Raw genomic sequence first — 13216 nt, forward strand, 5'->3', positions numbered from 1 at the left:
CTAACCTGTACCCCCCACACATTGACTCGGTACCCCCTGTGTCTAGCCTCATTATTTTATTGTTACTTTTTTATTTTTGGGGGTAAATATTTTCTTAACTATTTTTTTAACTGCATTATTGTTTAAGGGCTTGTAAGTAAGCATTTCACGGTAAGGATATTTCATGGTAAGGCGCATGGGACAAGTAAAATGTGATTTGATTTGAATAAGCAGGAATCCGCAATCCTCCAACCAAGATTTCTAGAAAACCTGATATTTTTGGGGAAGTTACTGTAACTTTACAACCTAGACCAAAGTAATGAGCCATTCTGATCCCAGGCCAAAGTCATGGAGCCCACATACCTGACCATAGCAAGACAGCAAACCTAATACACATACAGATCTATAACACATACAATGCCTTCAGAAAGTATTCATACTCCTTGACTTTTTCCACATTTTGTTGCGTTACAGCCTGAATATATAAAGATTAAACTGAGATGTTGTGTCACTGGCCAACAGACAATATCATAGTGTCAGAATGGAATTATGTTTTTAGAAATGTTGACAAATTAATAAAAAGTCAATAACTATTCAACCCCTTTGAGGCAAGCCAAATAAGTTCAGGATCAAAAATGTGCTTAACAAGTCACATAATATGTTGCATGGACTCTGTGTGCCATAACATTATTTAACATGATCTTTGAATGACTACTTCATCTCTGTACCCCATACATATGATTATCTTTCACGTCTACTCCCGCTCCACCTCGCCGGTTTACTAACCACCGGTCCTGGCAACCCATCATTACACACACCTGCGCCTCATCATTAGGCACACCTGGACTTCATTACGTCCCCTTTATTTAGCCCTCTGTGTTCATCAGTCCTTAGGTGTTATTGATTGTCTCTCACGTTCAGTATGCTTCCCATGTTTGTGCTTTTGTATCTGTTCCGTATTAAACTCACCTTCTGCACCTGCTCTCTTGATTCCCGGGGTATACCTAAAATGATCTGTTAGGTCCCTCAGTCGAGCACTGAATTTCAAACACAGCAAAGACCTGGGAGGTTTTTCCAATGCCTCGCTAAGAAGGGATCTGATTGGTAGATGATTTTATATATATATATATTTTTTTTTAAAGCAGACATTGAATATTCCTTTGAGCATGGTGATGTTATTAATTACACTTTGGATGGTGTATCAATACACCCAGTCATTACAAAGATACAGGCATCCTTCCTAGCTCAGTTGCCGGAGAGGTAGGAAACCACTCATGGATTTACCATGAGGGCAATGGTAACTTTAAAACAGTTACAGAGTGTAATGGCTGTTTATTTTATTTTATTAACTTTTATTTAACTAGGCAAGTCAGTTAAGAACAAATTCTTATTTTCAATGACGGCCTAGGAACAGTGGGTTAACTGCCTTGTTCAGGGGCAGAATGACAGATTTTTACCTTGTCAGCTCGGGGATTCTATCTTGCAACCTTCCGGTTACTAGTCCAACACTCTAACCACTAGGCTACCTTGTGATAGGACAAAACTGAGGATAAAAAATAAAAAATGTAATTACTCTAAAATACTAACCTAAATGACAGAGTGAAAGGAAGGAAGCCTGTAAAGAATAAAAATATTCCAAAACATGTATCTTGTTTGCAATAAGGCACTAAAGTAAAAGTGGAAAAGAAATGTACTTTATGTTCTGAATACCACGCGTTCTGTTTGGGGCAAATCCAACACAACACATGACTGAGTACCACTCTTCATATTTTCAAGCATGGTGGTGGCTGCAACATGTTATGGATATGCTTGTCATCGGCAAGGACTATGGAGTTTTTTTAGGATAAAAATAAATGGAATAGAGCTAAGTACAGGCAAAATCCTAGTGGAAAACCTGGTTCAGTCTGCATACCAGCAGATACTGGGAGACAAATTCACCTTTCAGCAGGACAATAACCTAAGACACAAAGCCAAAATCTACCAAGACGACATTGAATGTTCCTGAGTGGCCTAGTTACAGTTTTGACTTAAATCGGCTTAAATCTATGGCTAGACTTAAAAATGGCTATCTAGCAATGATCAACAACCAACTTGACAGAGCTTGAAGAATTTTAAAAAGAATATATTGTGCAAATATTGTACAATCCAGGTGTGCAAAGCTCTTAGAGATATACCAAGAAAGACTCACAGCTGTAATCACTGCCAAAGGTGATTCTAACATGTATTGACTCAGAGGTATAAATACTTATGTAAATTAGATATTTCTTTATTTAATTTTCAATAATTTTGCTAAAAGTTCGAAAAACATGTTTTCACTTTGTCATTATGGGGTATTGTGTGTAGATGGGTGATAAAATATATTTAATCCATTTTGAATTCAGGCTGAAACACAACAAAATGTGAAATAAGTCAAGGGGTATGAATACATTCTAAAGGCACTGAAGTACACTTTATAATATTTTATAATAAATCCGCTGTACTCACCAGGTTTGACAACGTGTCCTTTTCATCCTCCATATTCTCAATGAGCATCAGGCTGTCAGGGGCTTCTGGCACTGTGTCCTCGTTCCTCTCTGTAAAAACACACAGAGAACACTGGGATAGGTCATAGAATATGGGTCGCAGTTATGCCTACAGCTTGTGACCATATAGTTTTGCGAAAAGGTAAGACAGCATTGTAGGATTCAACTACTGTACCTGTCTGTGGTGAGGTGGGACTCCGAGAAGGGCTTGGGTGCACCTTAGACAGCGTTTTGGGGGATTGGTTGTAATCTGTGGGCTTTTTAAAGGGGGTTTTAGGGGACAGTGTGGGGTCGGGGATGAGTTTAGGCATAGATTTGAAGGACTGTGAGGGGCTAATGGGTTCTTTAGATGTGGATTTTGGTGATTTTGACAGGGTGGGCTTCTTCTTCTTAGGGCTGGACTTTGAGGAGAGTGAAGGGCTGGGAGGGTCTGGGAATGTGAATTGGGGTGCCCGTGATGGTGTTAAAGGGGGTTTGCCTCTGGGTTTGAGTGACAGAGAGGGACTGGGGGTGTTGTTTGAGGAGGGATTGGAGGACAGTGAGGAGGTGGAGGGGTCTTTACATGGTGTTCTGGAGATGTGGATGTTCCTGGACACAGGAAGGGAGGTGTTGAAGAAGCCAGACATCAGAGGAGGAAGGTTACGGAACATCTGGCCAAACTGCTCTGGAGAACACTCCTGAAACAGACCACACAGAAAAGTAAACTGAACAAAAATATAAACGCAACATGCAACAATTTCAACGATTTGACTGAGTTACGGCTCATAAGGAAATCAGTCCATTTAAATAAATTCATTAGGCCCTAATCTATGGATTTCACATGACTGGACAGGGATGCAGCCATGGGTGGGCCTGGCAGGGCATAGGCCCACCCACTTAGTAACCAGACCCATCCACTGGGGAGCCAGGCCCAGCCAATCAGAATTAGTTTTCCCCCACAAAAGTGCTTATTACAGACCAAAATAATCCTCCGTTTCACCAGCTGTCCAGGTGGCTGGTCTCAGACCATCCAGCAGGTGAAGAAGCTTGATGTGGAGGTCCTGGGCTGGTGTGGTTACATGTGGTCTGTGGTTGTGAGGCCGGTTGGACGTACTGCCAAATTCTCTAAAACGAGTTGGAGGTGGCTTATGGTAGAGAAATTAATGTTACATTCTCTGGCAACAGCTCTGGTGGACATTCCTTTCTTCAGCATGCCAATTGCACGCTCCCTCAAAACTTGAGACATCTGTGGCATTGTGTCGTGCGACAAAACTGCACATTTTAGAGTGGCCTTTTATTGCCCCCAGCACAAGGTCCACCTGTGTAATGATCATGTTGTTTAATCAGCTTCTTGATATGCCACACCTGTCAGATGGATGGATTATCTTGGCAAAAGAGAAATGCTCACTAGCAGGGATGTAAACACATTTGTGAACAAAATTGGAGAGAAACAAGCTTTTTGTGAGTATGGAACATTTCTGGGATCTTTTATTTCAGCTCATGAAATATGGGACCAACACTTTACATGTTGCATTTATATTTTTGTTCAGTACTGAATAATGGCTACATAAGGGCTCAGTTGCTCTGAGACTGGTACACATAAAGTAGGCTACTGCACATGACCATTACCAGAGAGGAAGAGGTGAAGCGAGAGGCTCCACTCCAGTCAAAATCTGTCCACGCGAGAATACAGCTATAAGCAGACCAAGTGGGGATTTTTGGTATCAAAGGCTAAGAAAAAGTGTCAGATTTGGTCAACAAAAAATATGATTGTTAATTTGCTACGTGAGACTTATTTGATCAAATAGAAGTTTAGTAATGTTTAGATTGTTACTAAAATAAGTGGCATCTCGGCAGCTTTGAGAAAAATGTTTTTATATTGGAGTTGTGTCTGTTGTTCACACACATATCTGCCCTTTCATTGGCTAGAATGTCCCTCCTGATCTCGCATCCACCCACCTGCCTTTACGCCTTCATGATAACAACTTCCATTGCTGGGCGGAGACCACCTCATCATTATATACAGTTTCTCTGAAATGTGACGCAACACTGCTCCCTAGTGAAGGCAACCAAACACCACAACTCTGTCACTCCTTGTAATCAACACTCCAAATCTCCTTTCTGAAACGTTCTGATGTTGTGGCCCAGCGCTCACCCTCTCCCTGCGGCGGGCCCTAGCACACAGGGTCCAGAGAGGAGGTGCAGTCGGTGGGTTGGACATCAGGAGGGAGGGATCCATCAAGAGCAGCTCAGTGTAGGTTTCCAGAGTCTCCAGAATGGTCTCTGTGACATCATCTTCCTCTATCACCACTTCCTCAACCTCTGGGGGTCTGGGCATAGCCAGCACCAGCATGTGAGAGCTGCCACCTGCCACCTGAACACACACGCACAGTATTAGCACATGCACACACACACACACACACACACACACACACACACACACACACACACACACACACACACACACACACACACAGCTTGACTCACTGACTGGACACTGTATTTGAGGAAGCGTGGGCACAGTGTTGGTCTGAACTGGTTGGTGAAGTTCTCTTCCCCCAGTCCTAGTTTACCATGGCGACCATCCCCAAAGGTGTACAGAATCCCACTGTCTGGAGGGTGAGACATGGGGTCTCAATGGAACATGCTCAGGTTTCAAATGTCTGAATGACAACTTCTATTCAACAGTGTATACGTAGTAGAATATATTACAGTAGAATAGAAGCTTGCCTGTGATCACTGCAGTGTGGTTCTCTCCACAGGTGACGTGACTGACTCTGCCATTCCGGAAGTGGACCAGTGCTTTGGGCAAAGGTGCTTCGAACAGGAAGGTCCCGTGGCCCAGCTGACCATGCTGACCCCGCCCAAACGTGTACACATCCTCCTCTGGAACACGGAGAGGAAGCAAGAGAGAGATATAGAGGTATAGAGGAAGCAAGAGAGAGAGAGAGATAGAGAAGTATAGAGGAAGCAAGAGAGAGAGATAGAGAGGTATAGAGGAAGCAAGAGAGAGATAGAGAGGTATAGAGGAAGCAAGAGAGAGAGATAGCAATAGAGAGGTAGAGATATAGAGGTATAGAGAGAGATAGAGGCATAGAGCGAGATAGAGAGGTATAGAGGAAGCAAGAGAGAGAGATAGCGATAGAGAGGTATAGAGAGAGATAGAGAGGTATAGAGGAAGCAGGAGAGCGAGAGATAGCGATAGAGAGGTATAGAGAGAGATAGAGAGATAGAGAGGTATAGCGAGAGATAGAGATCGAGAGGTATAGAAAGAGAGGTATAGAGAGAGATAGAGAGGAAGCAAGAGAGAGAGAGAGGTATAGAGAGAGATAGAGAGGAAGCAAGAGAGAGAGAGAGGTAGAGAGAGATAGAGAGGTATAGAGGAAGAAAGAGAGAGATAGAGAGGTATAGAGGAAGAGAGAGAAAGAGAGAGAGAAAGATGTATAGAGGAAGAGAGAGAAAGAGAGAGAGAAAGATGTATAGAGAAAGAGAGAGAAAGAGAGAGAGATGTACAGAGCAAGAGAGAGAAAGAGAGAGATAGAGAGGTATAGAGGAAGGGGAGACAGTCACAAACTGGTAGACAGACTGTGTTATTTTATTAACAGTACTGTATCTATGAGTTAGTATTAATACTATTTCCCAGAGATATTTACTTGTGAGTGCCACTGTGTGCTCCCCTCCACAGGACACTTGGATGACTGGGTCCTGGATGCCATCCACCTGCTGAGGGACTCTGTGATTGGCCAGCTGGTCACGGAATAGACCCAGCCTTCCGTTCCGACTCTCCCCAAACGTGTAGAGGTCCCCGTCCACTGGAACAAGCCCAAACCAAACACAATAACCCAGCCGAATTACAATATGACAACAGGTTAATGGTATGCACACAGTTCAGCTACTCAATTTAAATGAACCCTGTGTGTGTTACCTGTGACGAACGCTGAGTGGTGGTATCCACAGGACACCCAGGCCACTGACTGCCCCACCATCACCTCTCTAGGCTCTGAGGCGTAGCTCTCTGCCCCCAGACCGATCTGGCCAACCGAGTTATCACCCCACATGAACAGCCTGCCTTCCTCTGTCAACACATATACAACACAGCACACATACTGACAGAGAAGACTGACCAACAGACAGACCGACAGACACACACACAGTAGACAGACAGTCTGTTTGTTTTCAACGTTACCTGTCAGAGCAGCTGAGGTGTTGCAGCCAGCAGCGAGCATTTTGATTGGTGCGTGGTCAGAGAAGGGATGAATCAGGTGGAAGGTGTTTGTGTCATCACAGTGTCCCAAACCAAGCTGCCCCTCCTGGTTACTGCCAGCACCATAAACCTGCCCACTCCCTGAGAAACATGGGTGAAAGCCTCATAAGTCATTGTAATGGCACATATTCATAACATGTTCTATAGTAATGTAGAGTAAAACAACTTGGTTCTTTTACATGTGCACATGATTGTGTGGTCTCTTCCACATGCTGCAAACTTCACTTTTTCTGTCTTCAACACTAAAGAAAAAAAACATGTGTTTTAACGTTACAAAACATGGACAAAATGTGAGTCGAACATAATCCTTGTACATGATGGACTGACCTTTCACAGCAGTGGGCTTGTTGATGTTGACGTTGATCTTTAACCCCAGTCCTAGCTGACCGCAGGTATTACTTCCAAACATGAACAGCCTGCTATGGCCTACGCATAGGAGAAGACATAATTATACTGTTTTTATGTATTTCTTTGTGTCTTTGAACAAGTAAATACTATACATGTCTTGAAGTTAAAGGCATTTTGTTCATAACACTGTTTGATTACAGGTCCATTAATAAACTGATAATGAACCATTGATAATGATTTACCAGCATTTTATAAACAATAAACGATCTATGTATTGATCGTTTTAGACACAGTGTCCCCAAGTCAGCCAATCATATGGGAGAGTGTAGGTTACATTATTGATCACCTGTTACGACAGCAGTGTGATCACCCCCACACGAGATTTCTTCTGGATGGTCATTCTTCAGCCAGAATTTACTGGGCACATTATCAGCAAACTTGCTCTTCCCAAAGGTGAAGATTGCTCCTGTTTCTGTTAGGGTAAAAAAACTACTTTAAGAAGAAGAGAAACTATGACATTTCATAGGGGTTTGAGGAAATATCAGGTGCTATACGTTTGTACTACATGATTTCACTACTAGGCTTTACAGCAGTAAGTAAATCCTAATGCCAACCGGTTGTCACGTATTTAGGTCGCTGCAAGACAGAAATAGCAACAGGTTAGCTAATGGTCCCTACCATACATTACTGTCTAGTGCTAGTATAACAACTATTGAGCTAAATAACAGCCATATGCTTCAAAAAAGCGATTCAGACACAGGTTTCCTAACCAGGTATATCATCTTCCGTCTGCCCGGTCATCTCGCCCCTGGTGTCGGCTCACCTCACAGGTGCCTGTCACATTCCTCGGCAGAAACAATCTGCCGATTCGATTATGCAGAGCACCAGTCTATGGCACGTGACGTGACCAGTGTGAGCAACAATAGCGGAATCGGCGGTTTGCCTTCAAAATAAAGGTCTCCCATTGAAACTGATGGAAACGGATCAAAAATTGTGGAATCACGCCACAATTGTATTAAAGGAAAACTATATTTTGTTATTTGTTTAATTAATCCATTGTTGATACAGTCCCAAATGTTTTGCATGTCAGTAATCAAGTTTAGAAGATATGTAACTTTCAAAATACATATGATGAAAAATGCACCATACAGGCCAGATTTCTGTATTTTATGAATGTTCTGGCCGTGGCTCCTCCTTTTCTTTTGCAGAGTACCCTCAGGTGGTTCAGGTGCTTCTTTCCCTCCTTCTCCAGGCAGTCTGTGGGCACTCCAGGACATGTTTTCTTAGAATGGGACCCCAAGGAACTTGGCTGGAGTGCCTTTCCATACAGTTTAAGGTGCACTTGCTTGGTTATTTTGGGGTGACTGGAGAAGAGGACGCACTGTGTCTTCAGGGGATTAAGCTTGACCGTCCACAGATTTAACCCAGTTCTCGATCTCTGTTATGCTCTTCTGTAGCTTTTTTCCAGCATGGACAATGTTTTTGGAGGAGGCCCAATAACAGAGATCGACTGCAATCTGGGCCACTTGTCCGTCTCTTGGGTGGGGGAAATAAATATCACAGATGTATTTTAAAAACAGTAGAGGATAGACGGCGGAGCCTTGGGGTTCTCCTGCCTCTGGAGAGAACCTGAATGATGTGGCTTCTCCCACCCTCACCGCTGTCTCCCGCTGATTTAAAAAGCTGTTTAAAAGAATGACCATCTGAGTGGGGAATTTCAGGTTCGTATCCTATAGCCTATAGATGAGCCCATTGTGCCACATCTTATCGAACGCCTTTTCAATGTCCAAGAAGACAGCCACCATCACCTCTTTTTTTGTCAGCCTCAGGATGTTGTCAGTAGTTGATCTCTTCTTGACAACGACAATCTTTGGGACTGGTAGGGACATCTCAGGGCTTCATGCCCTCTTCTATCCCTCTTCTCCATGTATCGGTCTGGTGAAGGTCAGGTTTGGCAAAGTACAAGGGGAAGGGGGTGGTGGAGTTCTCCTTTATTTATCTCAACTTCATGTAAACAAACTTTAAAGGATTTAAAGTGAAGTCAAACCAGATTTGATGTTGCTAAAATTTATTCTATCATAGTGCCTATCCTCTTCCTGTTACCCGTAGGTGTGGTCGGAAATATAGTTGGCATGTAGGTTTCTGTAAAGGCTGGTGCTCTCCTCATCCTCGGATGAGGTGAGGAGAGAAGGATCTTCAGACCAAAACGCAGCATTTGGGAAATAAGCCATCTTTATTATGAATACGATGGCAAACACGAAACGAAACAAAACACTTTCAAAACTATAAAACAAGAAAACGACGTTGACGAAACCTGAACATAAACTTACATAACTAAACATAAACTCACGTACAGGAAACAGACGACATCGAAACGAAACAAACAAACGCTACAGTCCCGTGTGGCACGAACATACATACTGACACAGGAGACAATCACCCACCAACAAACAGTGAGAATGCCCTACCTAAATATGACTCTTAATTAGAGGAAAACGCAAACCACCTGCCTCTAATCAAGAGCCATACCAGGCAAACCAAAACCAACATAGAAACAGATAACATAGACTGCCCACCCAAAACTAACGCCCTGACCAATTACACATACAAAAACAACATAAAACTGGTCAGGACCGTTACATAACCCCCCCCTCAAGGTGCGAACTCCGGGCGCACCATCACAAAGTCCAGGGGAGGGTCTGGGTGGGCAGGTGACCACGGTGGTGGCTCCGGCTCTGGACGCTGTCCCCACACCACCATAGTCACTCCCCGTCTTCTTCTTCCCCTCCCAATGCCCACCCTAAAACTCACATCCCCTAAATAAACATCCAGCACCAGGAGAAGGGGCAGCACCGGGACAAAGGGCAGCACCGGGACAAGGGGCAGCACCGGGACAAGGGGCAGCACCGGGACAAGGGACAGCACCGGGACAAGGGGCAGTACCGGGACAAGGGGCAGTACCGGGACAAGGGGCAGCACCGGGATAAGGGGCAGCACCAGGATAAGGGGCAGCACCGGGACAAGGGGCAACACCGGGACAAGGGGCAACACCGGGACAAGGGGCAGGTCCCGGCTGATAAACTCTGGCAGATCCTGGCTGAGGGACTCTGGCAGGTCTATGCAGGCTGACAGCTCTCGACGCTCATGGCAGGCTGACGGCTCTCGACGCTCATGGCAGGCTGACGGCTCTCGACGCTCATGGCAGGCTGACGGCTCTCGACGCTCATGGCAGGCTGACGGCTCTCGACGCTCATGGCAGGCTGACGGCTCTCGACGCTCATGGCAGGCTGACGGCTCTCGACGCTCATGGCAGGCTGACGGCTCTCGACGCTCATGGCAGGCTGACGGCTCTGGCTGCTCATGGCAGGCTGACGGCTCTGGCTGCTCATGGCTCTCTGACGGCTCTGGCTGCTCATGGCTCTCTGACGGCTCTGGCTGCTCATGGCTCTCTGACGGCTCTGGCTGCTCATGGCTCTCTGACGGCTCTGGCTGCTCATGGCTCGTTGGCGGCTCTGGCAGATCCTGTCTGGTTGGCGGCTCTGGCAGATCCTGTCTGGTTGGCGGCTCTGGCAGATCCTGTCTGGTTGGCGGCTCTGGCAGATCCTGTCTGGTTGGCGGCTCTGGCAGATCCTGTCTGGTTGGCGGCTCTGGCAGATCCTGTCTGGCTGACAGCTCTAGCGGCTCCTGTCTGGCGGACGGCTCTAGCGGCTCCTGTCTGGCGGACGGCTCTGTAGGCTCATGGCAGACGGGCGGCTTTGCAGGCTCATGGCAGACGGATGGCTCAGACGGCGCTGGGGAGACGGATGGCTCAGATGGCGCTGGGGAGACGGATGGCTCAGATGGCGCTGGGGAGACGGATGGCTCAGATGGCGCTGGGGAGACGGATGGCTCAGATGGCGCTGGGGAGACGGATGGCTCAGGCCGGATACGGCGCACTGTAGACCTGGTGCGTGGTGCCGGAACTGGAGGCACCGGGCTAAGGATAAGCACCTTCCTACTAGTGCGGGGAGCAGGAACAGGGCACACTGTATTCTCAAAGCCCACTCCACAACTGATGCGCGGCACCGGCACTGGTGACGCCGGGCTGAGGACAAGCACATCAGGATTAGTAGGGGGAGAAGATACAGTTTGTACAGGGCTCTGGAGACGCACTGGTAGCTTAGTGCGTGGGGCCGGAACTGGAGGCACTGGGCTAGATACACGCACTACAGGGAGAGTGCGTGGAGGAGGAACAGGGCTCAGGATACGCACTGGTAGCCTAGTGCGTAGTGTAGACACTGTAGGTACTAGGCTGGGGCGGGGAGGTGGTGCCGGAAATACCGGACCGTGGAGGCGTACTGGCACTCTTGAGCATTGAACCCGTCCAACCTTACCTGGTTGAATGCTCCCGGTCGCCCGACCAGTGCGGGGAGGTGGAATAACCCGCACCGGCCTATGTAGGCGAACCGGGGAAACCATGCGTAAGGCAGATGCCATGTATGCCGGCCCGAGGAGACGCACTGGAGACCAGACGGGTTGAGCCGGCCTCATGACACCTGGCTCAATACTCAATCTAGCCCTCCCAGTGCGGGGAGGTGGAATAACCCGCACTGGGCTATGCACTCGTACAGGAGACACCGTGCGCTCTACTGCATAACACGGCGCCTGCCCGTACTCCCGCTCTCCACGGTAAGCCTGGGAAGTGGGCGCAGGTCTCCTACCTGCCCTTGGCCCACTACCTCCTAGCCACCCCCCAAGAAATTTTTGGGAATTACTTACGGGCTTTTTTGGCTTCCGTGCCAGACGCGTTCCCTCATAGCTCCGGTTCCTCTCCCCGGTAGCCTCTGCTCTCCTCAGTGCCTCCACCTGTTCCCATGGGAGGCGATCCCTCCCAGCCAGGATCTCCTCCCAAGTGTAGCAACCCTTTCCATCCAAAACATCGTCCCATGTCCATTGCTCCTTTCTCTCCTGTCCCTTACTCCGTTTAGTTTTCCCTTGCCGCTTGGTCTTAGCGTGGTGGGTGATTCTGTAACGACTGTCGCTCTCCTCATCCTCGGATGAGGTGAGGAGAGAAGGATCTTCAGACCAAAACGCAGCATTTGGGAAATAAGCTATCTTTATTATGAATACGATGGCAAACACGAAACGAAACAAAACACTTTCAAAACTATAAAACAAGAAAACGACGTTGACGAAACCTGAACATAAACTTACATAACTAAACATAAACTCACGTACAGGAAACAGACGACATCGAAACGAAACGAAACAAACAAACGCTACAGTCCCGTGTGGCACGAACATACATACTGACACAGGAGACAATCACCCACCAACAAACAGTGAGAATGCCCTACCTAAATATGACTCTTAATTAGAGGAAAACGCAAACCACCTGCCTCTAATCAAGAGCCATACCAGGCAAACCAAAACCAACATAGAAACAGATAACATAGACTGCCCACCCAAAACTAACGCCCTGACCAATTACACATACAAAAACAACATAAAACTGGTCAGGACCGTTACAGTTTCTCACTTATGTATGGCACAAACTGCAGTATGGGGGAGGGGAATGGGCAGGGTATATGGAAATGAAAACTGTAGTATAGTTAAAAAAGTGTCATGTTTTTGCGGACATTAGTGTCGTATTTACTTCAGTGTTTTTTGGGGGGGATAATACTGTAGTATTTACTATAGTATTCTACAGTATACTACAACATTCTCTGGTACGTACTACACATGATCGAGTGATACTACAGTGTGTAGTAGAGTATTTTACAGTATACTACAGTTTACTATAGAATTCTATAGTAAACAGTAGTATGTTTTCATGTGAGCAGACACTCACAGAACACAACTGTGACGAGTTTTCACAAATATTAGCGTCGTACCACTTATTGTGGGACAGTTGTGTTCTGTAGGTGTCACTGAGTAGGCTGATACCCCATTTCATGGACCCAAGATCTATAACATTTACATTTAAGTCATTTAGCAGACGCTCTTATCCAGAGCGACTTACAACTTGGAAAGTTCATACATATTCATCCTGGTCCCCCCGTGGGAATTGAACCCTGGTCCCCCCGTGGGAATTGAACCCACAACCCTGGCGTTGCAAGCGCCATGCTCTACCAACTGAGCCACA

At 46.3% G+C, this 13216-nt stretch overlaps 1 protein-coding gene across 4 annotated transcripts in view; it reads right to left on the reverse strand.

Annotated features, from left to right (window-relative positions):
* The window catches only part of LOC129820788 (uncharacterized protein DDB_G0290685-like), a 37512-nt gene that overhangs the window by 22747 nt on the left and 1549 nt on the right, over positions 1-13216 (reverse strand). Inside the window, exons 1-12 of one of the 4 annotated variants that reach the window (XM_055877754.1) lie at positions 7916-8274; positions 7439-7564; positions 7072-7170; positions 6924-6986; positions 6667-6825; positions 6406-6555; positions 6134-6292; positions 5211-5366; positions 4968-5092; positions 4636-4854; positions 2677-3178; positions 2464-2552 (exon numbers count right to left, since the gene is read on the reverse strand). In XM_055877754.1, coding sequence (XP_055733729.1) covers positions 2464-2552; positions 2677-3178; positions 4636-4854; positions 4968-5092; positions 5211-5366; positions 6134-6292; positions 6406-6555; positions 6667-6825; positions 6924-6986; positions 7072-7153 — 1704 coding nt within the window. In that variant the 5' untranslated portion in view covers positions 7154-7170; positions 7439-7564; positions 7916-8274. Of the gene's footprint in view, positions 1-2463; positions 2553-2676; positions 3179-4635; positions 4855-4967; positions 5093-5210; positions 5367-6133; positions 6293-6405; positions 6556-6666; positions 6826-6923; positions 6987-7071; positions 7171-7438; positions 7565-7862; positions 8275-13216 lie in introns of those variants that run through there. The other 3 variants (XM_055877752.1, XM_055877755.1, XM_055877753.1) reach the window with 3 other exon arrangements.

Source organism: Salvelinus fontinalis, chromosome 23 (genome assembly GCF_029448725.1).
Source record: "Salvelinus fontinalis isolate EN_2023a chromosome 23, ASM2944872v1, whole genome shotgun sequence".
Taxonomy (NCBI): Eukaryota; Metazoa; Chordata; class Actinopteri; order Salmoniformes; family Salmonidae; genus Salvelinus; species Salvelinus fontinalis.